This window comes from Ipomoea triloba, chromosome 7 (assembly GCF_003576645.1).
Source record: "Ipomoea triloba cultivar NCNSP0323 chromosome 7, ASM357664v1".
NCBI lineage: Eukaryota > Viridiplantae > Streptophyta > Magnoliopsida > Solanales > Convolvulaceae > Ipomoea > Ipomoea triloba.
Window position 1 is genome coordinate 26,345,094 of NC_044922.1, and position 26,279 is coordinate 26,371,372.

The following is a 26,279-nucleotide window of genomic DNA, read 5'->3' on the forward strand; positions in this document are numbered from 1 at the left end:
TTGTGACAATGACAATTATATTGTTTATTGTCATAATTTTTTCTTCTTTCAAAAGTAACTTAGTTTTGCAATTTTACTAATAAAAATTCCAATTTAAGCCAACAGTTCAAACTGAAACCTTTGGTTCGATCATTTTCACAACCGAAATCACGAGTTCCGAACCGGAACTTTAGTCATAGGTAAAATGTAGTGGGAAATCATTAAGAAAGACCAAGTCAATGGACAAAAGATTCACAAATCTTTAGTTTTAGTACACTTGACAGCTTAGCACCAGCCCCATTGTTATAGTGGCAAAATAGTGAATTTTGTCTGTTAGTAACAATTGAAGCATGTGCTCCATCTCAACTAAAAGCCTAAGCTGATAGTTGGACTGCACATCTTATATTTATGCTCACAGTAACGATTCCAGTTATATTTATTTTTATTATTTATTAGAACTTTAGTTTTAAACTAATGAGATAGATTGAAGGGAAATTGATATTTTTTTTCTTCTTGAATTATATGCGTATAGTATTTCTTTTTTCTCTAAATGATTCAGTATGCATATTAGCTCTCTCAATTATTTTAAAAGTGGTGATTTCTCATAATTTATATTAAATAGACATTTTTACTCATAAAAATAATTATTTTATTTACTTTTCTTTTCTAACAAATTATTGCTTATATTTGAGAATTATAATAAATGCGAAAAAAGAGTACACACCATTTGTAAATCATCATGTTTAATCCAAATATTCAAAAAGGCAAAGTATTTAGGGACAAGTTAAGTTATTCGGGTTTGGATTAATGAAGAAGTTTATGTATAACAATTTTATTAGTCAATCATATATTTTATCAATTAGCTAAGGTATAAATTTGAAAGTCTATACAATAGCAAATAACTATTGTTTTGTATGTATGTTCATGGCGAGGTTTCAAGGGTAAAATTTAATTAGGCATGAACCAAAGTACCAAAACATGAGCACTTAATATGGTTAGGAAAAATAATATATGAATTTTTCATGGTGTGGAATTGAAGACACAATTCAATTAATAAATTATGTAGCTATTATAATATAATTGTCATTTTATGTACATTATTCAGTGTAAAATCATGAACGGATGAACCGTTTTATCGTTCTCGTCCTGGGAATACAATCAATATAATTGTTTGTAGATATTAAAAGAGTAACAAGTGATAGAAAGAGAACCACTAATCTTTATTATTCATCCTACCGTCGGCTACAAAGATACTTAGAATATTTAATGTACACAGAAACGAAGATGGGGAAGTGCATTTCTTTCCATCCACAAGGTCTACTTTGAATAAATTTTTGAAAGTGAAAAAACTCAGACGTCAAAAATGTCATTTTTCCTTATTATTCATTGAAAGAATAAGAATATATTAAATAAATAAGATTTTGCTTTTAACTGTAAAAATATGTCACATAAATAAAAAGAAAAAAATAAAGTCAAAATTAAGAGACTGATCTCTAATCTTTCTTCCCAAATTTTATCCATGCGACCAATTGAGTTGCTAATGCAAAAAAGACTATAACATTATTGCTATTATTAATGGTGGACAGTTGGGGGTCTAAGAAAATTAAAGTGACGTAACGTAACATATGAGATGGATGCACCTGCTACTATATGTACAAGAATTTTCCTTTTGAGTTTTGCGTTCTTTGGAAGGAAATTTCCTATCTTGACTTTGAAATGTCTGAGTCACCGGTCGTCTACCACACCCAAGCTCTTCAAATCTATATTACTACCAAACTGCATCAAAACACAAGATAGTATACTCAGATATTTATGTGCTTATACATGTTACACATTAATTTATATCTATATAATAATTTAATAAATATAAATTTCATTTTAATTGCATAAACACAGCAACAACAATAATTTTTTAAAATTAAATTACTGTGATATTTATATCTATTGGATTGGGCTCGGGATATAAAAATGTTTTTACATAAGGAAAAATCATGAACACTTAATAAGATTTATGGTAGAAAGGTAAGATATCACGTAAATATGTGGGGTCTAAGAAAAGGATGCAATATATATATCATAAGTGAGATGGTCCCGTTAGGTAGAATTATTAGTGGGAAATTATTAAGAAGACCAAGTCAATCAAATATATTGTAGTGCACAAATAGCAATCTTAGGTTGGTTGTCTAAATATTGTAGTGCACAAATAGCAATCTTAGGTTGGTTGTCTAAGAAATAATTTCCATGGAGTTTGGTCTTAGGTTGGTTGTCTAAGAAATAATTTCCATGGAGTTTGGCATTTTCCAAGCTCTTTATATCTTAATTTCCATGGAGTTTGGCATTTTCCAAGCTCTTTATATCTTTAGAAACTAGCTAGCTAGCTAGCAAATCAAGATAGAAGATATATAGTGTTCTCAATTTCAAATATGGCTCAAGATAGAAGATATATAGTGTTCTCAATTTCAAATATGGCTTCTTCTTCATCTTCATCTACTATCTCAATTTCAAATATGGCTTCTTCTTCATCTTCATCTACTATTGCTTGCGTGTATGATGTTTTCTTGAGTTTTAAAGGTACTATTGCTTGCGTGTATGATGTTTTCTTGAGTTTTAAAGGCGAGACACAAAAATCTTTTACTGATCACCTCTATGAAGATTTGTGTCAGGCTGGAATTAACACCTTTCGGGATGATGAAGAAATTCGAAAAGGTGAGAACATCTCTGCTGAGCTATTGAAGGCCATCGAGGGGTCCAAGATATCCATCATCGTATTTTCGAAAACATATGCTCAATCCAGATGGTGTCTTGATGAACTGGTGAAGATTCTAGACTGTAAGAAAAATTTGCAACAGGTGATTCTGCCTATATTCTACAACGTTGATCCTTCAGAGGTTCGTAAACAAACAGGTGAATTTGGTAAGACGTTGACTCAACATCGACAACGATTTGATGATCAAAAAGTTGATGAGTGGAAAATTGCACTCACTACTGTTGCTGATTTATCTGGATGGGATTTGCAAACCATGACAAACGGGTAATTCTCTTTTCAATTTTGTTTTATTCTTGTGTGTGATAGTATGATATATTTATGACAATTTGGCTCACTAACTCATGTTGTCAATAATATTAATTATGTTAGCTAGTTTCGCTAATTAATAATTGCGTTCTAGCATCTATACCAGCATCTTTACGGATGGATTAATATTTTTTTTGGTAAAACAAGCTAAGAAGAATTTGCAAACTGCATTATTTCAATTTATTTTTCAATAATATTAATTCCGTTTAGAAATTATAATTATGGATTGATTATATCCGTTAATAAAAATATTATAAGAGTTGTTTACCTCAAACAATGGAATCAAGAGAGACTAAATATACATATTTCGTGTACGGTAACATGTGCTCTATTTAATTTCTTAGTTTTATGTTTTCCACCTATAATTTCTTTAGTGATTTAGATTGACATTCATTGAAAAAATGTGATAGGTATGAAGCAAAGTTCATCAAAAAAATTACTGAAGAGGTATTGAGGGGAGTAAATCGTCGTACATACATGAATGTTGCAAAGTATCCTATTGGAATTGAATCTCGTGTCAGAGATATACTTCATTTATTGCAAGCTCAAAGACATGATGATATCAAGATGCTTGGAATCTTTGGCATGGGTGGTGTGGGAAAAACAACCCTTGCTAAAGCCATTTATAACTTGAGTTTTCAAAAGTTTGAAGGCTGCTGCTTTATTGCAAACATTAGATCACAAGTTTTTGAAGGGTACAATGGTTTAGTTCATTTACAAGAGACACTTCTTTGCAAAACACTTAACCGAAAGAAACTTGAAATAAAAAATGTTGATGAAGGAATAAGTTTGATAAAACAAAGACTGCGATCAAAAAGTGTTCTTATTGTTCTTGATGACATAGACGATAATAGTCAACTTGAATCATTAGCAGGACAACGGAATTGGTTTGGTTCAGGGAGCACAATTATAATAACAACTAGAGATGTTCAGTTGTTGAGTGACCTGGAAGCACACGAGAAGTACATGGTAGAAACGTTAAGCCCATGTGAATCCTTGCAACTCTTGAGTTCGCATGCTTTTGGTGTTCCTATACCATTAGAGGAGTATATTGACCTATCCGAAAAGATAGCAAGTTATACTGGTGGACTTCCACTAGCACTTACAATTATAGGTTCTCATTTGCGTGGAAGATTAGTGCAAGAATGGAGTGATGATGCTAAGAAATTAAGAGGGATACCTCATGATGATGTTCAAAAAATTCTTAAAATAAGTTATGATTCACTTGATGATGATACTCGAAATATCTTTCTTGATATTGCTTGTTTTTTTATTGGGCATGACAAAAATGACACTTCTATGATATTGGAAGCTTGTGGTNTCTTCATCTACTATTGCTTGCGTGTATGATGTTTTCTTGAGTTTTAAAGGCGAGACACAAAAATCTTTTACTGATCACCTCTATGAAGATTTGTGTCAGGCTGGAATTAACACCTTTCGGGATGATGAAGAAATTCGAAAAGGTGAGAACATCTCTGCTGAGCTATTGAAGGCCATCGAGGGGTCCAAGATATCCATCATCGTATTTTCGAAAACATATGCTCAATCCAGATGGTGTCTTGATGAACTGGTGAAGATTCTAGACTGTAAGAAAAATTTGCAACAGGTGATTCTGCCTATATTCTACAACGTTGATCCTTCAGAGGTTCGTAAACAAACAGGTGAATTTGGTAAGACGTTGACTCAACATCGACAACGATTTGATGATCAAAAAGTTGATGAGTGGAAAATTGCACTCACTACTGTTGCTGATTTATCTGGATGGGATTTGCAAACCATGACAAACGGGTAATTCTCTTTTCAATTTTGTTTTATTCTTGTGTGTGATAGTATGATATATTTATGACAATTTGGCTCACTAACTCATGTTGTCAATAATATTAATTATGTTAGCTAGTTTCGCTAATTAATAATTGCGTTCTAGCATCTATACCAGCATCTTTACGGATGGATTAATATTTTTTTTGGTAAAACAAGCTAAGAAGAATTTGCAAACTGCATTATTTCAATTTATTTTTCAATAATATTAATTCCGTTTAGAAATTATAATTATGGATTGATTATATCCGTTAATAAAAATATTATAAGAGTTGTTTACCTCAAACAATGGAATCAAGAGAGACTAAATATACATATTTCGTGTACGGTAACATGTGCTCTATTTAATTTCTTAGTTTTATGTTTTCCACCTATAATTTCTTTAGTGATTTAGATTGACATTCATTGAAAAAATGTGATAGGTATGAAGCAAAGTTCATCAAAAAAATTACTGAAGAGGTATTGAGGGGAGTAAATCGTCGTACATACATGAATGTTGCAAAGTATCCTATTGGAATTGAATCTCGTGTCAGAGATATACTTCATTTATTGCAAGCTCAAAGACATGATGATATCAAGATGCTTGGAATCTTTGGCATGGGTGGTGTGGGAAAAACAACCCTTGCTAAAGCCATTTATAACTTGAGTTTTCAAAAGTTTGAAGGCTGCTGCTTTATTGCAAACATTAGATCACAAGTTTTTGAAGGGTACAATGGTTTAGTTCATTTACAAGAGACACTTCTTTGCAAAACACTTAACCGAAAGAAACTTGAAATAAAAAATGTTGATGAAGGAATAAGTTTGATAAAACAAAGACTGCGATCAAAAAGTGTTCTTATTGTTCTTGATGACATAGACGATAATAGTCAACTTGAATCATTAGCAGGACAACGGAATTGGTTTGGTTCAGGGAGCACAATTATAATAACAACTAGAGATGTTCAGTTGTTGAGTGACCTGGAAGCACACGAGAAGTACATGGTAGAAACGTTAAGCCCATGTGAATCCTTGCAACTCTTGAGTTCGCATGCTTTTGGTGTTCCTATACCATTAGAGGAGTATATTGACCTATCCGAAAAGATAGCAAGTTATACTGGTGGACTTCCACTAGCACTTACAATTATAGGTTCTCATTTGCGTGGAAGATTAGTGCAAGAATGGAGTGATGATGCTAAGAAATTAAGAGGGATACCTCATGATGATGTTCAAAAAATTCTTAAAATAAGTTATGATTCACTTGATGATGATACTCGAAATATCTTTCTTGATATTGCTTGTTTTTTTATTGGGCATGACAAAAATGACACTTCTATGATATTGGAAGCTTGTGGTTTTTATGCTAAAAGTGGAATAAGAATTTTGATTGAAAGATGCTTGTTGACAACAAATGGGGATGGAAAGTTTGAAAGTCTTGAGATGCATGATTTAGTACGAGATATGGGAAGAGAAATTGTTCGAAAGGAATCTCCACGAGAGCCTGGCAAACAAAGTAGATTAATTGACCCAAAGGATGTCTTCGATGTTCTTCACGGGAACAAGGTAACACATTTCCTTTGTATTTGAGTTATTCTAGTTAATTCATTTGCTTTTTATACTTAACTATATTAAAATCAAAGATTTCAAATTATCTAAAATCTAAAATAATGTTATATAAATGTTTTTTTAGGGCACAGAAGCAATTGAAGGGATGATTGTTAATTCTGACATGCTAGAGAATGTGCCTTTGAATACACAAGTATTCAAAAAGATGGTAAAGTTACGAATACTCATATTGAATGGTATGTGTCTCAGCGGATCTTTTAAATATTTATCGAATGAACTTAGGTTTTTTAGATTACACAATTGCAACTTGAGTCGCATACAATCTGATTTTCACTGTGAGAAACTTGTTGAGTTAGACATGGAAGGTAGCAATATCAAAGAATTCCAATGCAATATGGAGGTTAGTATGTATAATGTTTTTTTTTAACATTGCATATTTCTTAATTGAGAACTTTGACTAGAAAAATAGAAATTGATTAAACGTTTTTCTACTTTTTTTTTTCAACAGCATTTTAGATGGTTGAGGATCTTAAAGCTTGATTTCTGTCAACAACTTAAGAAAACCCCAAACTTCACTGGACCACAGACTCTTCATAAAGTATCCTTTATTCGTTGTTCAAGTTTGGTCGAGGTACACCCATCAATTGGATGTTTGGAGAGACTCGTTGAGTTAATTTTCTTCGGTTGCAAGTAACTCAAGGTTCTTCCAAGTAGCATTTGCAAGTTAAAGTCACTTGAAGTTTTACGTTTAGACGAATGCGAAAAACTGAGGGAGCTTCCAATTGACATGGGAAAATTAGAGCAACTAAGAGAGTTACTTGCTAATGGAACTGCCATCTCACATATACCATTTTCTTTCGGATGTTTGAGAAATCTAAAGACACTGAATCTGGGGAAGAGCAAGAATTGTGTACTATTAAAATCAACATCTCAACTTCTTGACAATTTATCATCACCTCTTTTTTTGTCAAGAAGAAGTCGTGTTGGTGTTGGTTTCTTTCCACCTTCAGTTGCAAATGTGTGCTCTTTGGAATTTCTATATCTGAATGACATCTATCTACATGAAGTAGATCTTAGGATCACTCTTGAGAATTTGACCTCATTGGTATCTTTAGATTTATCAGGGAGTTATTGTCATCAAAGCTTACCCTTTAGCCTTTGTCATCTTTCAAACTTGAAATTTCTATCCTTGAACAATTTGAAAAATCTTAGAGTACTTGTACAACTTCCTCCTAGTTTGGTGAATCTCTCTGCAGAAAATTGTGTTTCATTGGAAAATATAGCAGTTGTATCAAACTTGAAGAGACTTGAAGTGTTGCGTATTGGGAATTGCAAAAGTTTGGTTGTGCTTCCAAACATGGAGAGTCTTTCATCCTTAGTAGAGCTTGACATAAGCAATTGCATAAGTTTGGTTGAGCTTCCGAACATGGAGAGTCTTTCATCCTTAGAAATTCTTGGCATAAGGAATTGCATAAGTTTGGTTGAGCTTCCGAACATGGAGAGTCTTTCATCCTTAAAATGTCTTAACATAAGGAATTGCAATGCTTTNGTTTTAAATTTAGGTTCTTGCATGAAATTGAAGGAGCTTCCAGCTAAGTTGGGAGATTTAGGGAAACTAAGAGAGTTAAATGTTAGGGCAACTGCCATCACAAATATGCCCTTTTCTTTGGGATGTTTGAGAAATCTAAAGAACCTGGACTTGAGTTCACTACGATCAACAAGAACTACTCGTGGTAGTGCTGGTTTACTTCCACCTTCTGTTGCGGAATTATGCTCGTTGGAAAGACTGAGTACTCATAGCAACAACCTGTATGAAAGAGATCTTCCAATTGGTCTTGGGAGTTTGACCTCATTGACAAATTTACATTTATCAGGATGTTTCTATATTCAAGATTTACCATTCAGCCTTTGTGATCTTTCTAACTTGAAAAATCTCAACTTGGATGACTGGCAAAATCTAAGAGTACTTAAAGATCTTCCTCCTACTTTGGAGTCTCTCTCTGCAGGAAATTGTGTGTCATTAGAGAAAATAGCAGATATATCAACTTTGCAAAGACTCCAAAAATTGAATATTCCCAACTGCAAGAACTTGGCTCCGATTCCAGGCCTAGAGACTCTTGAAAACTTACAGTTGCTTGAGATAAGAAATTGCAGTCGTTTGACTCCTCCGGTTGAAAACTGGTTCCAGGTTAGTTAGTTAGTTATGTTTCCCTGAGAAGAGAACATCAGTTTGTGTTTTTGTAGCAGCTATATATATATATATATATATATATATATTAGATTATTGTTATTGTTTAAGTATTAATTGTCATATTGTAATCCATATATAATAATGTAGGCACGTTCTGAAGGTGGTCCTGAAGGTGATAGTGTCAAGTTTCGTCTTGAAGGATCGGGAGTCGGTTATTTAGCATGCCGTGTTCCAACACTTTTGGGGCCTAAATTCATAAGAACCGATAACCCTGCAATTATTGAGGGTCCCCTTGAAGGACTTCGTATCTCTGTCAGTAGCACAACCACTGTTCAGTCGTCTTTTGCCGTCGCTACAGGCCACCGGTGAACACAAGGAGTCCGGCGAGCAGTCAGGTCGACGGAGAAGAAAAACGACGCAAGCAAGATAACCCAATTGATTTTGGTAATTTTGACTTTTGTTTAATTGTTTCTTGATGCGGAAAAATTCAACAAAAAATATTTCCAGCAGCCTGAATTAATTGCAAAAAATTTAAATATGTATCTTAATTGTATAATGCATACAACATATTCAAATATCACGTATATGCAATTAATAGAACAATGCAGAGATTATACAGGAATCTGTTAGAATAATTATATCACATGTAACCATATAATATGTGATAACAGGATCGTACTAATAACCTCCAGCCATAATTGTTAATCAACGAGGTTGAATGATCCATAACTCTTAATCAACGAGGTTGAATTATCCAGACTGCAGCAGAGTTTCGCGGAAGCTGGGTTAAGCTCTCTCTAGATGGTGTATGAGGAATATAGTGTGAGCTGTGAGGACCCTATATATAACCACTGGCCATCATTGTGGTTGTATTCCAATAGGCGCTAACCAGACTCCTAATCATGATAGGAGTCCAGTTATTAGGTTATTAGTGTTGCACCACATATCAATTACTTAATATTATTATAACTAATCCTAATGTTATAATAATTATGATAATAATAACAGGAAAACGTTACAGATGCATGATTTAGTACGAGATATGGGAAAAGAAATTGTTGGAAAGGAATTTTTAAGAGAACCTGGGAGACGAAGTAGAATATTCAACCTACGAATAATGTTGTTGATATTAAATATAAATTATATCATTATCTCGTAATAAAAAAAACAAATATAATTTAACTTATTATTAGAGTGAGAAACTTTTTTACTTCAAAATTAAGAATGTGTGGTGTAAATTATATTTGAAATGTTTAAGATATTACATTTGTTTAATTAATTTGATGTTGAAAATTTTGTCTAGAGGGTGGATTAGTTGGAGACTAGGAGTAGTCAAGAAGATAATATTAAGTATTGTATCGTTTATCATGAGGCTATTAAATATAAATTATTTCACTATCTTGAAATAAAAATAACTTGATTGGGCCAACATTTGTCTCGGCGGTGGTGGATGTATAGGAAGCATTTATGTAGGCGGTTACAATTTTGGTTATGAGGGTGGAGAAGGGCGATTAAAATGACGGCAAATTATGTTGTGGACCCAAGTCCACCTTACAAGGTGGATCTGGGTCCAAAACTACGTCGTTTTTGTCTTTTTTTTTTATTAAATTAGTAAACACATTACTAAATATAGAGTTGTCCAAAAATGTGTGAATGCAGAGGTTTCAAAGTGTGAATGTAGAATATAGAAATCGTGAATGTAGATTTATGATTGTGCGAATGTAGAGTGGCTCAGAAATGTGTGAATGTGGAGGTTTCAAATTGTGAATATGGAGTATAGAAATCGTGAATGTAGAGTTATGCATGTGTGAATCTGTAATAGAGTTAAGAAATTCTAGCAACTTGTAGCTCTGTAATATGTGAATGTAGAGTTCTCAAGTTGTGAATGTGGAGTATAGGACCTGTGAATATAGAGTTTTAAATGTGTGGATACTAAACATATAATCCTGTAATGTGTGAATGTAGAGTTTACAAATTGTGAATGTAGAATATAGTATATGTGAATGTAGAATCAGGTCCACCTTGCAAGGTGGACCTGGGTCCACGGCATAACAACCCTTTGACCAAGCCAATGAACGAAGATCTAGTTGCAACATTACAAGGACGTCTTTGTTTTTGGAAACTTTTAATTTTTTAGAAAAATAAAAAATAATAACATAAAAAATAAGATGGTATTCAAGTGAGTTTTATTGCTTAAATGAAATTTATATTTAAAGTATAGGTGGGGTCTAGGAAAAGGATACAATATCATAACATTTCCCGTTACGTAGAATTATTGGCTTGGTACGGCATAGTGGGAAATTATCAAGAGGACCAAGTCAATCAAATATATGGAAGGAAATTTCCATTACGGTATCTGTTCATAACTACTTTCTCAACCTATTGAAGTACAAGAGTTAGTATTGCCTCCACTGAGGCTTGAATCCACCACCTCCCGTATAAAGGGAAGGGTTTGATTCCACTAGACCACAAGGTCCTTGGCACACACGCATTTATATACAAGAAGCTCTTTAAATCTTTAGAAACTAGCAAATCAAGATAGAAGATAGTGTTTTAAATTTCGAACATGGCTTCTTCTTCTTCTTCTTCCTCTTCATCTACTACTGCCTGGATGTATGATGTTTTCTTGAGTTTTAGAGGAGAGACACGAAAATCCTTTACTGATCATCTTTATGAAGATTTGCGTCAGGCTGGAATTAACACCTTTCGAGACGATGAAGAAATTCGAAAAGGTGAGAACATCTCTGCTGAGCTATTGAAGGCCATCGAGGGGTCCAAGATATCCATCATCGTATTTTCCAAAACATATGCCCAATCCAGATGGTGTCTTGATGAACTAGTGAAGATTCTAGATTGTAAGAAAAATTTGCAACAGGTGGTTCTGCCAATATTCTACAACGTTGATCCTTTAGAGGTTCGTAAACAAACAGGCGAATTTGGTAAAGCATTGGCTCGACATCAACAACGATTTGATGATCAAAAAGTTGATGAGTGGAAAATTGCACTCACTACTGTTGCTGATTTGTCCGGATGGGATTTACAGACCATGACAAACGGGTAAATCCTCTTTTCAATTTTGTTTTTGTTTTTATTTTAGTTGGGTCAAACTTGTGTGAGACCGTCTCACGGATCTTTAATTTATTGGTGAGACGGGTCGGGTAGGGTCGAAGCAACATGCAAATGTCATACTTATATGTGCAAATCTCACACTTATATGCTCAAATATAACACTAATCAAAAATACAATTTTTGTTACTTATAAGAGAAAAAGTAATACATTTTTCATAATAAGTAATGTTGACAAGTGTCTCTCACTTATAAAGGCAAATATAGTACTTTTGAGGAAAAATGTAATACTTTTAAATCGAAATGTAAAAATATTGTATTTTCCCTTAAAAGTATTACATTTACCCTAATAAGTAACAAAAATTTTATTCCTGATTAGTATTACATTTGAGCATATAAATATGACATTTGTGCATATAAGTGTTAAATTTGCATCTTGACCCGACCCGTCTCATGGTGAGACGGTTTCACACAAGTTTTTGCAATTTTAGTTTTAGTATTTTTTTTTTTTGTTGGGTGATAGTATGATATATTTGTCAGAATTTGGCTCACAAACTCATATTGTCAATAATATGAACGATTTTGATTTTAAAAATAAAATTGTACGTATGACATTGCTGTCTGTTAAATTGGATTGTTGTGCCCAAAGGTCTAACAATCTTCTTCATCATTGCAGTTTATTAATTAATCTTTTAGTACCAACCCTATTCACTACTTCACAGTAAGTTTTGTCGGAGGTGATAATGCCAATTATATTGCATATCTATATATCTATATATATAATATATAATAACAGAAGTGCCTGAAACAGTTTTCCCGCCCAAACTAAAGGACATTTTAGTAATAATATAATTAATATAATTAAATTAAAATAATTATTATTTTGTTAATAATATAATTATTATAATTAATATATCACCTACTAATCAGCCAAATTTCCTAAACCACTCCCCATCCCCACCCCTCTTAATTTCTTACCTTTTTCACCTCTATCTCTCTCTCTTCCTTAATTTCTATATAAACTATTGCTTGTAACCATAATCATATAAACTAGAGAAGTGGGAAACAATGATTCCTAATTCGTATTAGAATTACGTTTTCGGTTTCGAAAAATAAAAAAAAAAAAGTTTTCGGTTTTCCTTCTCAAAAAATGTTTGAAACCCTCTCATTTTCTTTGTTCATCTCCTCGATCCTCACCCGTAGGTATGTATCTTCCTGCACTCTATCTTTTGAATTTGTATGCACGTAAAGTATAAATGCGTTTATTTACGGATTTGATTTTGGTTTTGGTTTTGGTTTTGGTTTTGGTTGTGTGATGTAAAGAAACAATGGATGATATAAGGCAACAAAAATCTATATGGTGCAAATTCAATGATGATGCCGGGTTGGTTTGGGCCACGATGAGGTCGTTTCGATCTCCTTTGCTCAATCTGTATCGGGTCCATTGAGTTTTGAAGCCAACAAAGATTTTAATATGGTTTGTTTTTTAGGAGTTCTCCATTTGAAAGAGGGTGATGCTCGGCCGCAAGGAGGGAGACCAAGATGGGCAGCGCCACCAAATTCTAAGATGGATAATTGGTTGATTCTCTTGAAGAAGATTGCTCAGTCTCATAATTTGCTTCCTGAGTTTGATGTATGGAGAAGAAGTGTGTTGAAAAAGATATTGGGGTATTTTCTAAATAGTTGTTAGAGTTGATTGGGTTAGTGTGGTTTTTTATTCTATCAGATTTCTATTTTTTTTATTAAAATGCATCTTATTATTTATATACACAAGAACTGTTGTCCATTGTCACATTCTTAGTGGCATTTTTTTAATCAATTCCTTTTAACTTTTTTAATCTTGTAGGCGTAGAAGTTTATTTGCAGATGTAGAAAATTGTAACTTTACTATTTCTTATGAAGAGATAGTTAAACTGGCAGATTATGAAGAGATATTTCTATATTAAATCTGTATTTTTTAGTGTGTAATTGATATTTTTTTAAAGAGAAGTATTGTGTACTGCTTTACTTTATAAGTAAAACTAAATTTAATAATTTTCTCTACTTTTTAATAATTGCCTCCCTCACAACTTATTAGTCAATAATAATAATAATAATAATAATAATAATAATAACAATAATAATAATAATAATAATAAATTAATATTAAATTTTGGGGTATTTTTATAATTATATTAAATTTATAATTATATTAAATTTAATCATATGAAAATTAATATTAAAATTTTTATGAACGAAAAGGAAATGAATATTACACGGGAATCTGTTATTAATATTTTTTTACTAATTGGCAAGGAATCATGCCAATTAATTGGCAATTATTAGGAAAAAGGAATGGAAAGTAATATTAATTCTTTTGATGAAGGAAAATGGAAATGAATATATTCAAAAGAAAATGGTATATTATGAAAAATGGAATGAATATATTAATATTTCACTGAAAATATAACACAACTTTTCTCTACGAAAAAATTAGTAACCACCAAATGAATGATTAGGAAAAAATTATAAAGGAAAAGGGAATGTAAAATAATATTAATTCTTTTTATGAAGGAAAAAGGAAATGAATATATTCAAATGGAAATGAAATATTAGGAAAAACAAAATGAACATATTGATATTTCACTGGAAATATAACACAGCTTTCTTTACGAACAAATTAGTAACCGCCAAATGAAATATTAGGAAAAATTTATGATGGAAAAAAGAATGAAAATGAATATTAATTTTTTTATGAAAGGAAAATGGAAATGAATATATTTATAAGGAAATGAAATATTAGGAAAAACGAAATGAATATATTAATATTTCACTGGAAATATAACACAACTTTTCATATGAAAAAATTAGTAAACAACAAATGAAATATTAGGAAAAAGTTATGAAGGAAAAAGAAATGAAAATCAATATTAATTATTTTTATGAAGGAAAAATGAAATGAATATATTTAAAAGGAAATGAAATATTAAGAAAAACGAAATGAGTATATTAATATTTCACTGGAAATATAGCATAGCTTTTCCTACAAAAGAATTAGTAACCAACAAATGAAATATTAGGAAAAAATTATGAAGAAAAAAGGAATGACAATCAATAATTCTTTTTATAAATGAAAAAAGAAATGAATATATACAAAAGAAAATTAAAATATTAAGAAAAATGAAATGAATATATTAATATTTCCAAATGAATATATTCAAAAGGAAATTAAAATATTTAGAAAAATGAAATGAATATATTAATATTTCATTGAAAATATAATCGGTAATTATATTATTATAATTACATGAATTAAATATTAATTAATTAATTAATTATATTAATTATTAGTTATATTAATAAATACTACTACTCGATAATAATTAATATTTATTAACTAGAAGGTTGAGCAATCATCTCACCAACTTTATATGTCGTTGATCAAAGTAATTAGTACACGTGTGACATGAACACTGTAGAAGATCGAACATATTTAATATATAATAATAAAAATTTTTGTATATATGAATTGATATTTCTGCTAACGAAAAATAACTAATTTAGTGTAATTGACAAATAATAATTGCCTAATAATTATTATGGTAATTAAGCTAAATATTGGTCGTTGAATTTATTTTTATACTCCGTAATAACTAAAGTTAAATTATTTTTCATTTTCCATATTTATTTTTGTAATAATATAATTACTTAAATTATATTAAATATTGATCTTTTTAAGATAATTGTAAACAAACAAGTCATATATTATTCAATTAATTGAGTGATACATTTGAACTAATCTTATAATCAAATAAATGTACATGTTCAATATTGGATTTGTTAAAATAATTTTATCTTTAATTTTATTATCTAAATAAATAATAAAAAAAATATTTATCTGTGAATCGCACGGGTAATTGGACAATTATTTGCTCTAATTCAAGCAAAGAAAACATCAAAAAACATAATCAATCCAACCAATTTCATAAATTGTGGTATATAATATTCGATGCTATAATTTATATAAAAAATACAAAGGCATTTCAGTCTTCAATTACTGACTTTTCAAAAAAATAAACATAAAAGTATCGCATGTTCAACTTACTTTGTATGAAAATGATCGAAATGCCTTTGTGTTTAACGACATTTCAACTATTTTGTTGACGGGAGACAAAAAATGGTCATGCCGTAATAATACTAGGACCAATGTGGAAATTCTGATAAAAAAGGACTAAAATTGATTGTCATCTATCAATCTAAGACCAAAAATGAAATTAACTCTTATATCTATATATAATAATTTAATAAATGTAAATTTCATTTTAATTGCATAAACAACACGAACAATAATCATTTTTAAAATTAAATTATTGTGATATTTATATCTATTGGCAGTGATGAGGATATCAAAACATTTTTGCTTAAGGATAAATCATGAACACTTTTTTTTTGAACCAATCATGAACACTTAATATGGTTGATGTTAGCATCACCATCAATGGTTTATTGTGGGTTTTTGGAATGAGTTCTACTATACATACTCCCAAATTCTACTCTCTTACTTTTACTCTATGAGGTGGCAAACAATGATTGATTATTTTCATTATTTTGGTCCACAGAAAGTATCTACATCAAGAACATGTGAGAGGGAATAAAAGTTGGGAGTATAAAATGAGAGTCTATCAAGTATTTTCCTTTTGGAATAGTAATGTATGACATGGAAGAAAGAGAAAGGAGGAAAGAGAAGAATGGGGATCATATGCAAGAGAGGTATTTTGGAACAGTGCAAATATAAGAGAAGGGACAGCTGTTGTGCTCGTTTCGCACACTGAAGGTTTTTTTCCTTCCGATTATTTTCTTTTTTCTAATCACACTTACAAAACTCTTCAAAAATTACAAAAAAAACTTCATTCACGATGCATGTGGGGTCTAGGAAAAAGACAAAAGTTAAAACATGTCACGTGAATGATCCTGTACCATGATTGCTGGAAAATATCATAATGTTTTATACTTTTATGTGGATGGTCCCATTACGTAGAATTATTGGTGTAGTGGGAAATTATTAAGAAGACCAAGTCAATCAAATATATGGTAGTGTACACATAGCAATCTTACGTTGGATTGTCTATGAAATTTCGATTGAATTTGGCAGTGGCCGGAAGGAAATTTCCATTACGGTATCGTCTATCTACACACGCATTTATCAAGCTCTTTAAATCTATAGAAACTAGCAAATCAAGATAGAAGATATATAGTGTTCTCAATTTCAAATATGGCTTCTTCTTCTTCTTCATCTTCATCTACTACTGCATGGGTGTATGATGTTTTCTTGAGTTTTAAAGGAGAGACACGGAAATCTTTTACTGATCATCTTTATGAAGATTTACGTCAGGCTGGAATTAACACCTTTCGAGACGATGAAGAAATTCGAAAAGGTGAGAACATCTCCGATGAACTATTGAAGGCCATCGAGGGGTCCAAGATATCCATCATCGTATTTTCCAAAACTTATGCCCAGTCCAGATGGTGTCTTGATGAACTAGTAAAGATTTTAGACTGTAAGAAAAATTTGCAACAGATGGTTCTGCCTATATTCTACAACGTTGATCCTTCCGAGGTTCGTAAACAAACAGGTGAATTTGGTAAGGCATTGGCTCGACATCGACAACGATTTGATGATCAAAAAATTGATGAGTGGAAAGTTGCACTCACTACTGTTGTTGATTTGTCCGGATGGGATTTACAAACCATGACAAACGGGTAAATCCTCTTTTCATTTTTTTGGGTGATAGTATGATATATTTGTCAGAATTTGGCTCACAAACTCATATTGTCAATAATAAAAAAAACTCATATTGTCAATAATATTAATTATGTTAGTTTTGCTAATTAATAATTGCGTCCTAGCATCTATACATGCATCTTTACGGATGGATTAATATTTTTGGTAAAACAAGCTAATTAAGAAGAATCTGCACTGTGTATTTCAATTTATTTGTCATAAATATTAACTCCTTTTAGAAATTATAATTATGGATTGATTATAAGAGTTGTTTACCTCAAATTAAACAATATAATGGAACCATGAGAGACTAAATATACATATTTCGTTTTCCGTAACGTGTGCTCTATTTAATTTCTTAGTTTTATGTTTTCCACCTATATTTTCTTTAATGATTTATATTGACATGCATTCATTGGAAAAAATGTGATAGGTATGAATCTAAGTTCATCAAAAAAATTACTGAAGAGGTAATGCGGGAAGTGAATCGTACATACATTAATGTTGCAAAGTATCCCGTTGGAATTGAATCTCATGTGAGTGATATACTTCATTTATTGCAAACTCAAAAACATAATGATATCAAGATGTTTGGAATTTTTGGCATGGGTGGTGTGGGAAAAACAACCCTTTTTGGAATTTTTGGCATGGGTGGTGTGGGAAAAACAACCCTTGCTGGAATTTTTGGCATGGGTGGTGTGGGAAAAACAACCCTTGCCAAAGCCATTTACAACTTGAGTTTGGGAAAAACAACCCTTGCCAAAGCCATTTACAACTTGAGTTTTCAAAAGTTTACCCTTGCCAAAGCCATTTACAACTTGAGTTTTCAAAAGTTTGAAATTGCCAAAGCCATTTACAACTTGAGTTTTCAAAAGTTTGAAAATTGTTGCTTTATCGCAAACATTAGATCACAAGCTTCGGATGGGTACAATGGTTTAGTTCGTCTGCAAGAAAAACTTCTTTGCAAAACACTGAACGGAAAGAAACTTGAAATAGATAATGTTGATGAAGGAATAAGTTTGATTAAAGAAAGACTGCGATCAAAGAGTGTTCTTATTGTTCTTGATGACATAGATGACACTCGTCAACTAGAATCATTAGCAGGACAACGGAATTGGTTTGGTTCAGGGAGCACAATTATAATAACAACTAGAGATGTTCAGTTGTTGAGTGACCTGGAAGCACATGAGAAGTACATGGTAGAAACGTTAAGCCATGATGAATCCTTGCAACTGTTGAGTTGGCATGCTTTTGGTGTTCCTATACCATTAGAGGAGTATATTGAACTATCCAAAAGGATAGCAAGTTATACTGATGGACTTCCACTAGCACTTACAATTATAGGTTCTCATTTGCGTGGCAAATCAGTGCAAGAATGGAGTGATGATGCTGAGAAATTAAAAGGGATACCTAATGATGATGTTCTAAAAATTCTTAAAATAAGTTATGATTCACTTGATGATGATACACAGAATATCTTTCTTGATATTGCTTGTTTTTTTATTGGGCAAAACAAAAATGACACTTCTATGATATTGGAAGCTTGTGGTTTTTATGCTAAAAGTGGAATAAGAATTTTGATTGAAAGATGCTTGTTGACAACATATGGAGGTGGAGAGTTTGAAACGCTTCAGATGCATGATTTAGTACGAGATTTGGGAAGAGAAATTGTTCGAAAAGAATCTTCGCGAGAGCCGGGCAAACAAAGTAGATTGATTGACCCAAAGGATGTCTTTGATGTTCTTCCCGGGAACAAGGTAACATATTTCCTTTGTATTTAAATTATTCTAGTTAATTCATTTGCTTTCTATACTTAACTTTATTAAAATCAAAGATTTCAAAATATCTAAAATCTAAAATATTGTTATATAAATGTTTTATTTTTATAGGGAACAAAAGCAATTGAAGGGATGATTGTAAATTCTAACATGTTAAAGATTGTGCCTTTGAATACTCAAATATTCAAAAAGATGGTAAAGTTACGAATACTCATTTTGAATGGTACGTGTCTTAGCGGATCTTTTAAATATTTATCCAATGAGCTCAGGTTGCTTAGATTACACTATTGCCATTTGAGTTGCATACCATCTAATTTTCGCTGTGAGAAACTTGTTGAGTTAGACATGAAAGGTAGCAATATCAAAGAATTCCAATGCAATATGCAGGTTAGTATGTCTAATGTTTCTTTCAACATTAATTGCATATTTCTTAATTAAGAACTTTGACTAGAAAAATATAAATTGATTAACCTTTTTTCTACTTTGTTTTTTCAACAGCATTTTAGATGCTTGAGGATCTTAAAGCTTGATAATTGTATACAACTTAAGAAAACTCCAAACTTCACTGGGGCACATACTCTTCAAAAAGTATCCTTTAGGTGGTGTTCAAAGTTGGTCAAAGTACACCCATCAATTGGAAGTTTGGAGAGACTTGTTGAGTTAGAAATGCAAGGTTGTAATATCAAAGAATTCCAATGCAATATGCAGGTTAGTATGTCTAATGTTTCTTTCAACATTAATTGCATATTTCTTAATTAAGAACTGTAACTTGGAAAATAGAAATTAATTAAATCTTTTTTACTTTTTTTTTTCAACAGCATTTTAGATGCTTTAGGATCTTAAATTTTGATACATGTGAACAACTTAAGAAAACACCAAACTTCACTGGGGCACATGCTCTTCAAAAAGTATCCTTTCAGTTTTGTTCAAATTTGGTCGAGGTACACCCATCAATTGGAAGTTTGGAGAGACTTGTTGAGTTACATTTTGAAAGGTGCAAGAAACTCAAGGTGCTTCCGAGTAGCATTTGCAACTTAAAATCACTTGAAGTTTTAGATTTAGATTATTGCAAAAAACTGAGGGAGCTTCCAATTGACTTGGGAAAGTTAGAGCAACTAAGAGAGTTACATGCTTGTGAAACTGACATCTCACATATACCATTTTCTTTGGGATGCTTGAGAAATCTAAAGGAACTGAATCTGCGTCAGGACACTAAGAAATCACGTGATGGTGTTGCTTTTTTTGCACCTTCAGTTGCAAATTCGTGCTCCTTTGAAGTTATTGAGAATTTGACCTCATTGGTATCTTTAAATTTATCAGGAAGAAGTTGTAATCTTCAAAGCTTACCCTTCCGCCTTTGTCATCTTTCAAACTTGAAAGATCTTGGCTTGGAGGATTTCCAAAATCTTAGAGTGCTTGTAGAACTTCCTCCTAGTTTGGTGAGGCTCTCTGCAAACAATTGTGTCTCATTGGTGAAAATAGTAACTGTATCAAACTTGAAGAAACTTGAAATGTTGTGTCTTGAAAACTGTAAAAGTTTGGTTGAGCTTCCAAACATGGAGAGTCTTTCATCCTTAGAATGTCTTCACATAAGCAATTGCAATGCTTTGAGTATTCCTGACAAGTATTTGCATGAAGAAGATTTTCCAATTGCTCTTAGGAGTTTGTCCTCCTCGTTGAATGAAATAGATTTAATGGGAAGTTATTATCTTCAAAGTTTACTATTAAGCCTTTGCCATCAATATTCCAATTTGATGTATCTCTCCTTGGACGATCTGCAGAATCTTAGATCACTTCCACAACTTCCTCCTAATTTGTCGCTACTCTCTGCAAAGAATTGTGTCTCATTAGAAAAGATAGCAGATCTATCCAACTTGAAAAGACTTTGGTCACTAGATATTCAGAACTGCAAAAGTTTGGTTGAGCTTTTAGGCTTGGAGAGTGTTGGATCCTTACGTAGTCTTGGGATAGCAAATTGCAGCGGTTTGAGGATTCCTCCGATTGAAAAGTGGTTCAAGGTTAGTTAATTTTATATATATGTTCCCTTCATCTCAATCTGATATTATATTAGAATAGATGGTAATAACTAGTTATGGTATTAATAATTGTTATATTGTATGTCTGTATTCCGTAATGTAGGTACATCCCTGCAGAGATGATAGTGTCGATATTTTTGTGGGAGTAGTTGACCAGGGTACAATAGTCAGCAGTCTTTTTGTCGTGTGTCCATTCATTGTGATTGATTATAGTGAAATTGATTATGCTGATGATGGTCGTAATAGAATTGATTTGAGTGTGAGAAGCAAAAGCAGTGGTGCTAATTGGATTCTGATGGAAGCCAAACCCGAATATAAGTTGTCGGGCATGTTTGAGGTTCCAATAATGATGGGAGAAGAATTGGAGGTGTATGCAGAACTCCATCCTTGGCAGAAGATATTTTGTGTATGTGAAATACATAGAAACAGAGAAGGGGAAGTGCGTTTCTTTCCATCCACAAGGGGATGCATTCCTTCCTATAATATGGAAGATGGAGAGAAGAAGAGGAAGAGGAAAAGGAAGGTGGAGATAGGTAGAGGCGGACAGAGGCGTTTCCTTCCAATCACAAGGGGATTGATTCCTTGTGTTATGACCCAGCTGGGACAAGATGGACAAANGTTAAAGATTGTGCCTTTGAATACTCAAATATTCAAAAAGATGGTAAAGTTACGAATACTCATTTTGAATGGTACGTGTCTTAGCGGATCTTTTAAATATTTATCCAATGAGCTCAGGTTGCTTAGATTACACTATTGCCATTTGAGTTGCATACCATCTAATTTTCGCTGTGAGAAACTTGTTGAGTTAGAAATGCAAGGTTGCAATATCAAAGAATTCCAATGCAATATGCAGGTTAGTATGTCTAATGTTTCTTTCAACATTAATTGCATATTTCTTAATTAAGAACTGTAACTTGGAAAATAGAAATTAATTAAATCTTTTTTACTTTTTTTTTTCAACAGCATTTTAGATGCTTTAGGATCTTAAATTTTGATACATGTGAACAACTTAAGAAAACACCAAACTTCACTGGGGCACATGCTCTTCAAAAAGTATCCTTTCAGTTTTGTTCAAATTTGGTCGAGGTACACCCATCAATTGGAAGTTTGGAGAGACTTGTTGAGTTACATTTTGAAAGGTGCAAGAAACTCAAGGTGCTTCCGAGTAGCATTTGCAACTTAAAATCACTTGAAGTTTTAGATTTAGATTATTGCAAAAAACTGAGGGAGCTTCCAATTGACTTGGGAAAGTTAGAGCAACTAAGAGAGTTACATGCTTGTGAAACTGACATCTCACATATACCATTTTCTTTGGGATGCTTGAGAAATCTAAAGGAACTGAATCTGCGTCAGGACACTAAGAAATCACGTGATGGTGTTGCTTTTTTTGCACCTTCAGTTGCAAATTCGTGCTCCTTTGAAGTTATTGAGAATTTGACCTCATTGGTATCTTTAAATTTATCAGGAAGAAGTTGTAATCTTCAAAGCTTACCCTTCCGCCTTTGTCATCTTTCAAACTTGAAAGATCTTGGCTTGGAGGATTTCCAAAATCTTAGAGTGCTTGTAGAACTTCCTCCTAGTTTGGTGAGGCTCTCTGCAAACAATTGTGTCTCATTGGTGAAAATAGTAACTGTATCAAACTTGAAGAAACTTGAAATGTTGTGTCTTGAAAACTGTAAAAGTTTGGTTGAGCTTCCAAACATGGAGAGTCTTTCATCCTTAGAATGTCTTCACATAAGCAATTGCAATGCTTTGAGTATTCCTGACAAGTATTTGCATGAAGAAGATTTTCCAATTGCTCTTAGGAGTTTGTCCTCCTCGTTGAATGAAATAGATTTAATGGGAAGTTATTATCTTCAAAGTTTACTATTAAGCCTTTGCCATCAATATTCCAATTTGATGTATCTCTCCTTGGACGATCTGCAGAATCTTAGATCACTTCCACAACTTCCTCCTAATTTGTCGCTACTCTCTGCAAAGAATTGTGTCTCATTAGAAAAGATAGCAGATCTATCCAACTTGAAAAGACTTTGGTCACTAGATATTCAGAACTGCAAAAGTTTGGTTGAGCTTTTAGGCTTGGAGAGTGTTGGATCCTTACGTAGTCTTGGGATAGCAAATTGCAGCGGTTTGAGGATTCCTCCGATTGAAAAGTGGTTCAAGGTTAGTTAATTTTATATATATGTTCCCTTCATCTCAATCTGATATTATATTAGAATAGATGGTAATAACTAGTTATGGTATTAATAATTGTTATATTGTATGTCTGTATTCCGTAATGTAGGTACATCCCTGCAGAGATGATAGTGTCGATATTTTTGTGGGAGTAGTTGACCAGGGTACAATAGTCAGCAGTCTTTTTGTCGTGTGTCCATTCATTGTGATTGATTATAGTGAAATTGATTATGCTGATGATGGTCGTAATAGAATTGATTTGAGTGTGAGAAGCAAAAGCAGTGGTGCTAATTGGATTCTGATGGAAGCCAAACCCGAATATAAGTTGTCGGGCATGTTTGAGGTTCCAATAATGATGGGAGAAGAATTGGAGGTGTATGCAGAACTCCATCCTTGGCAGAAGATATTTTGTGTATGTGAAATACATAGAAACAGAGAAGGGGAAGTGCGTTTCTTTCCATCCACAAGGGGATGCATTCCTTCCTATAATATGGAAGATGGAGAGAAGAAGAGGAAGAGGAAAAGGAAGGTGGAGATAGGTAGAGGCGGACAGAGGCGTTTCCTTCCAATCACAAGGGGATTGATTCCTTGTGTTATGACCCAGCTGGGACAAGATGGACAAAGGAAGAGGAAAAGGAAGGCGCCGATAGACAGAGGCGGCAGATCTATCCGGCAGAGGCGGTTATAATCTTCAGCTTTTCATTTGCTGCAAAAAGGCCCCATTATTATTATTGTAACTTGTAAGTATATCCACCCTTCACACTTCACCACACTTCTGTAACATCTACATCTTTTCTTGTTTATTGAATGTCATTTTAATATTTATTTATTATTTATAATTTATGAATGAACCGACACTGCAGTATTTGAATTATCACATTTTTTTATATTTTATTTATTTTGATTAAAGCGTAATTAACTAATTAAAAATATGACTTAACTTACTTTCATATTTCATCCTATTTTACCTCATATTTTTATGCTTCAAATTTAGTGATTAGGTTCAAATAGCTTTTATTTGCTTTTGTGTGTGTGGACAGGTACAATTTAATTTGATCATCAAAGCAATTAACAGTGATTTTTATACCATTTGGATGGAGATGGAGTCATTGATGGGAGAAGAATTGGAGGTGTATGTAGAACTCCATCCTTGGCAGAAGATAATTTGTGATTATCTCTCTCTCCCCCTCTCTCTCTATTATAAAGTTCCACTGAATGATTAAAAAGATGACTTCAAGTTCATATTTGGTCTTAGTTTATCTCATATTTAACTTTGTTTTTATGCTTAAAATGTAGTGATTGTGTTCAAATTAAAAGAACTTTTATTTGCTTTGTTTGTGTAGACGGGTACAATTTAACTTGATCAGAGCAATTATACATGAGTGGTTTTTATACCATTTGGATATGGATGGAATCAATTGGATGATGGAAACAAAAGGGATCGGAGATAAAAAAAAAAAAAAAAAAAAAATTGGACCACAAAGCCTCAAGTCAGACTGCATGTCAAGATTTTGCTTTAACTATGTAATTAAAACATTTGCCTGTTGCATTATTCCAACGTTTTCGAGGCATGGATTCGTTTATATGTTTTTGATGGACTTTCATTTTGGTCACTGCAGGCAATGGGTCAGAGTTGATTGGTATCACTACCCGAAAGCAAAGCCAGTGGTGCCTCAGCAAGTAAATATCATAATATATTGATGCCATGATAGGTTATTTTATATGTAATTAGCTAACAGCTAATTTTACCAAATACATTTTACAATTAGCTAATACTATGTCAAACCAGCTAACTCAATAAGATATCAGCTATCCGCTAATTGTTATATGGAATCCAACAATGCAGGCATGTTGTGAAGGTGACAGTGTCAAGATTTCGCCTGATGAAGTGATACATTTGTCAGTTGCATTGTGCCAACGCTTTCGAGGCATGGATTCATTTATATGATTTCGGTGGGCTTTTGTTTTGGTGACTGCAATGGAGTTCGTATCGCTACGAGAAGCAAAACTAGTGGTGACTCAGCTTGGGTGGGAGATGAATGCTGTGTGGAGAAGAAGAAGAAGTATGGAAGAGTTGATTTTGAGGTGGCACTCTGGCAGTAATGGTGGGGAAGTAGTGGCAAGTGTTTGCAATAATCAAACTAGTGATCTTCTCTTACAAGAATCATGTTTCACCCCACTCGATTATCTTTTGAGACTTTTTTTCTTTTCTTTTTTAATCCATGTGTATTGCAAATTTGTGCTCCTTTGAAGTTATTGAGAATTTGACCTCATTGAAATATTTAAATTTATTAGGAAGAATATCTTCAGAGCTTACCCTTCCGCCTTTGTCATCTTTCAAACTTGAAAGTTCTCCACTTGGAAAATTTGCAAAATTTTAGAGTACTTGTAGAATTTCCTCCTAGTATGGAGAATCTCTTTACATATAATTGTAACTCATTGGAAAAATAGCAATTGTATCAAATTTGAAAAAACTTGAAGTTCTGTTTCTTGAAAACTGTGAAAGTTTGGTTGAGCTTCCAAACATGGAGAGGGTTTCATCCTCTTTTTTTTTTTTTTTTTTCATTCTTAGTAGAGCTTAACATAAGGAACTGTAAAAGTTTGGTTGAGCTTCTTAACATGAAGAGTCTTTCATACTTAGTAGTGCTTGACATAAGCAATTGGAATGCTTTGACTATTCCTGACAACTATTTGCATGAAGTAGATGGTGTTCCAATTGCTCTTAGGAGTTTGTCCTCATTGAAAGAATTAGATTTAATGGGAAGATACCATTTTCAAAGTTTACCATTATACCATTTGAATGGAGATGGAGTCAATTGGAGGATGGGAACAAAAGGGAGATCAAGAATTTGAACCAAAA

At 32.6% G+C, this 26,279-nt stretch overlaps 4 protein-coding genes across 5 annotated transcripts in view; all 4 read left to right on the forward strand.

Annotated features, from left to right (window-relative positions):
* The window catches only part of LOC116025170 (TMV resistance protein N-like), a 60,190-nt gene extending 34,449 nt beyond the window's left edge, over positions 1 to 25,741 (forward strand). For both annotated transcript variants that reach the window (XM_031266289.1, XM_031266288.1), the window contains one exon: positions 25,266 to 25,741. The gene's annotated coding sequence lies outside the window, so the exon portion shown is untranslated. The remainder of the gene's footprint in view (positions 1 to 25,265) is intronic.
* On the forward strand, positions 2,445 to 7,334 carry LOC116024408 (TMV resistance protein N-like). The gene is made up of 6 exons (XM_031265300.1): positions 2,445 to 2,550; positions 2,593 to 3,010; positions 3,463 to 4,370; positions 6,201 to 6,409; positions 6,537 to 6,812; positions 6,921 to 7,334. The coding sequence occupies exons 1-6, from the start codon at positions 2,445 to 2,447 to the stop codon at positions 7,104 to 7,106; spliced, it is 2,103 nt and encodes a 700-aa protein (XP_031121160.1). The 3' UTR covers positions 7,107 to 7,334.
* On the forward strand, positions 7,200 to 8,972 carry LOC116024409 (leucine-rich repeat protein soc-2-like). Its single transcript, XM_031265301.1, has 2 exons — positions 7,200 to 8,600; positions 8,751 to 8,972. Exons 1-2 carry the CDS (start codon positions 7,200 to 7,202, stop codon positions 8,970 to 8,972), a joined length of 1,623 nt encoding a protein of 540 aa, XP_031121161.1.
* On the forward strand, positions 11,113 to 25,367 carry LOC116024410 (TMV resistance protein N-like). The gene is made up of 12 exons (XM_031265302.1): positions 11,113 to 11,660; positions 17,864 to 18,042; positions 18,127 to 18,157; positions 18,284 to 19,187; positions 19,320 to 19,595; positions 19,707 to 19,916; positions 20,027 to 21,226; positions 21,348 to 21,905; positions 22,208 to 23,407; positions 23,529 to 24,100; positions 25,039 to 25,099; positions 25,266 to 25,367. The coding sequence occupies exons 1-12, from the start codon at positions 11,170 to 11,172 to the stop codon at positions 25,365 to 25,367; spliced, it is 5,784 nt and encodes a 1,927-aa protein (XP_031121162.1). The 5' UTR covers positions 11,113 to 11,169.
* Positions 25,742 to 26,279: the final 538 nt, after the last annotated feature.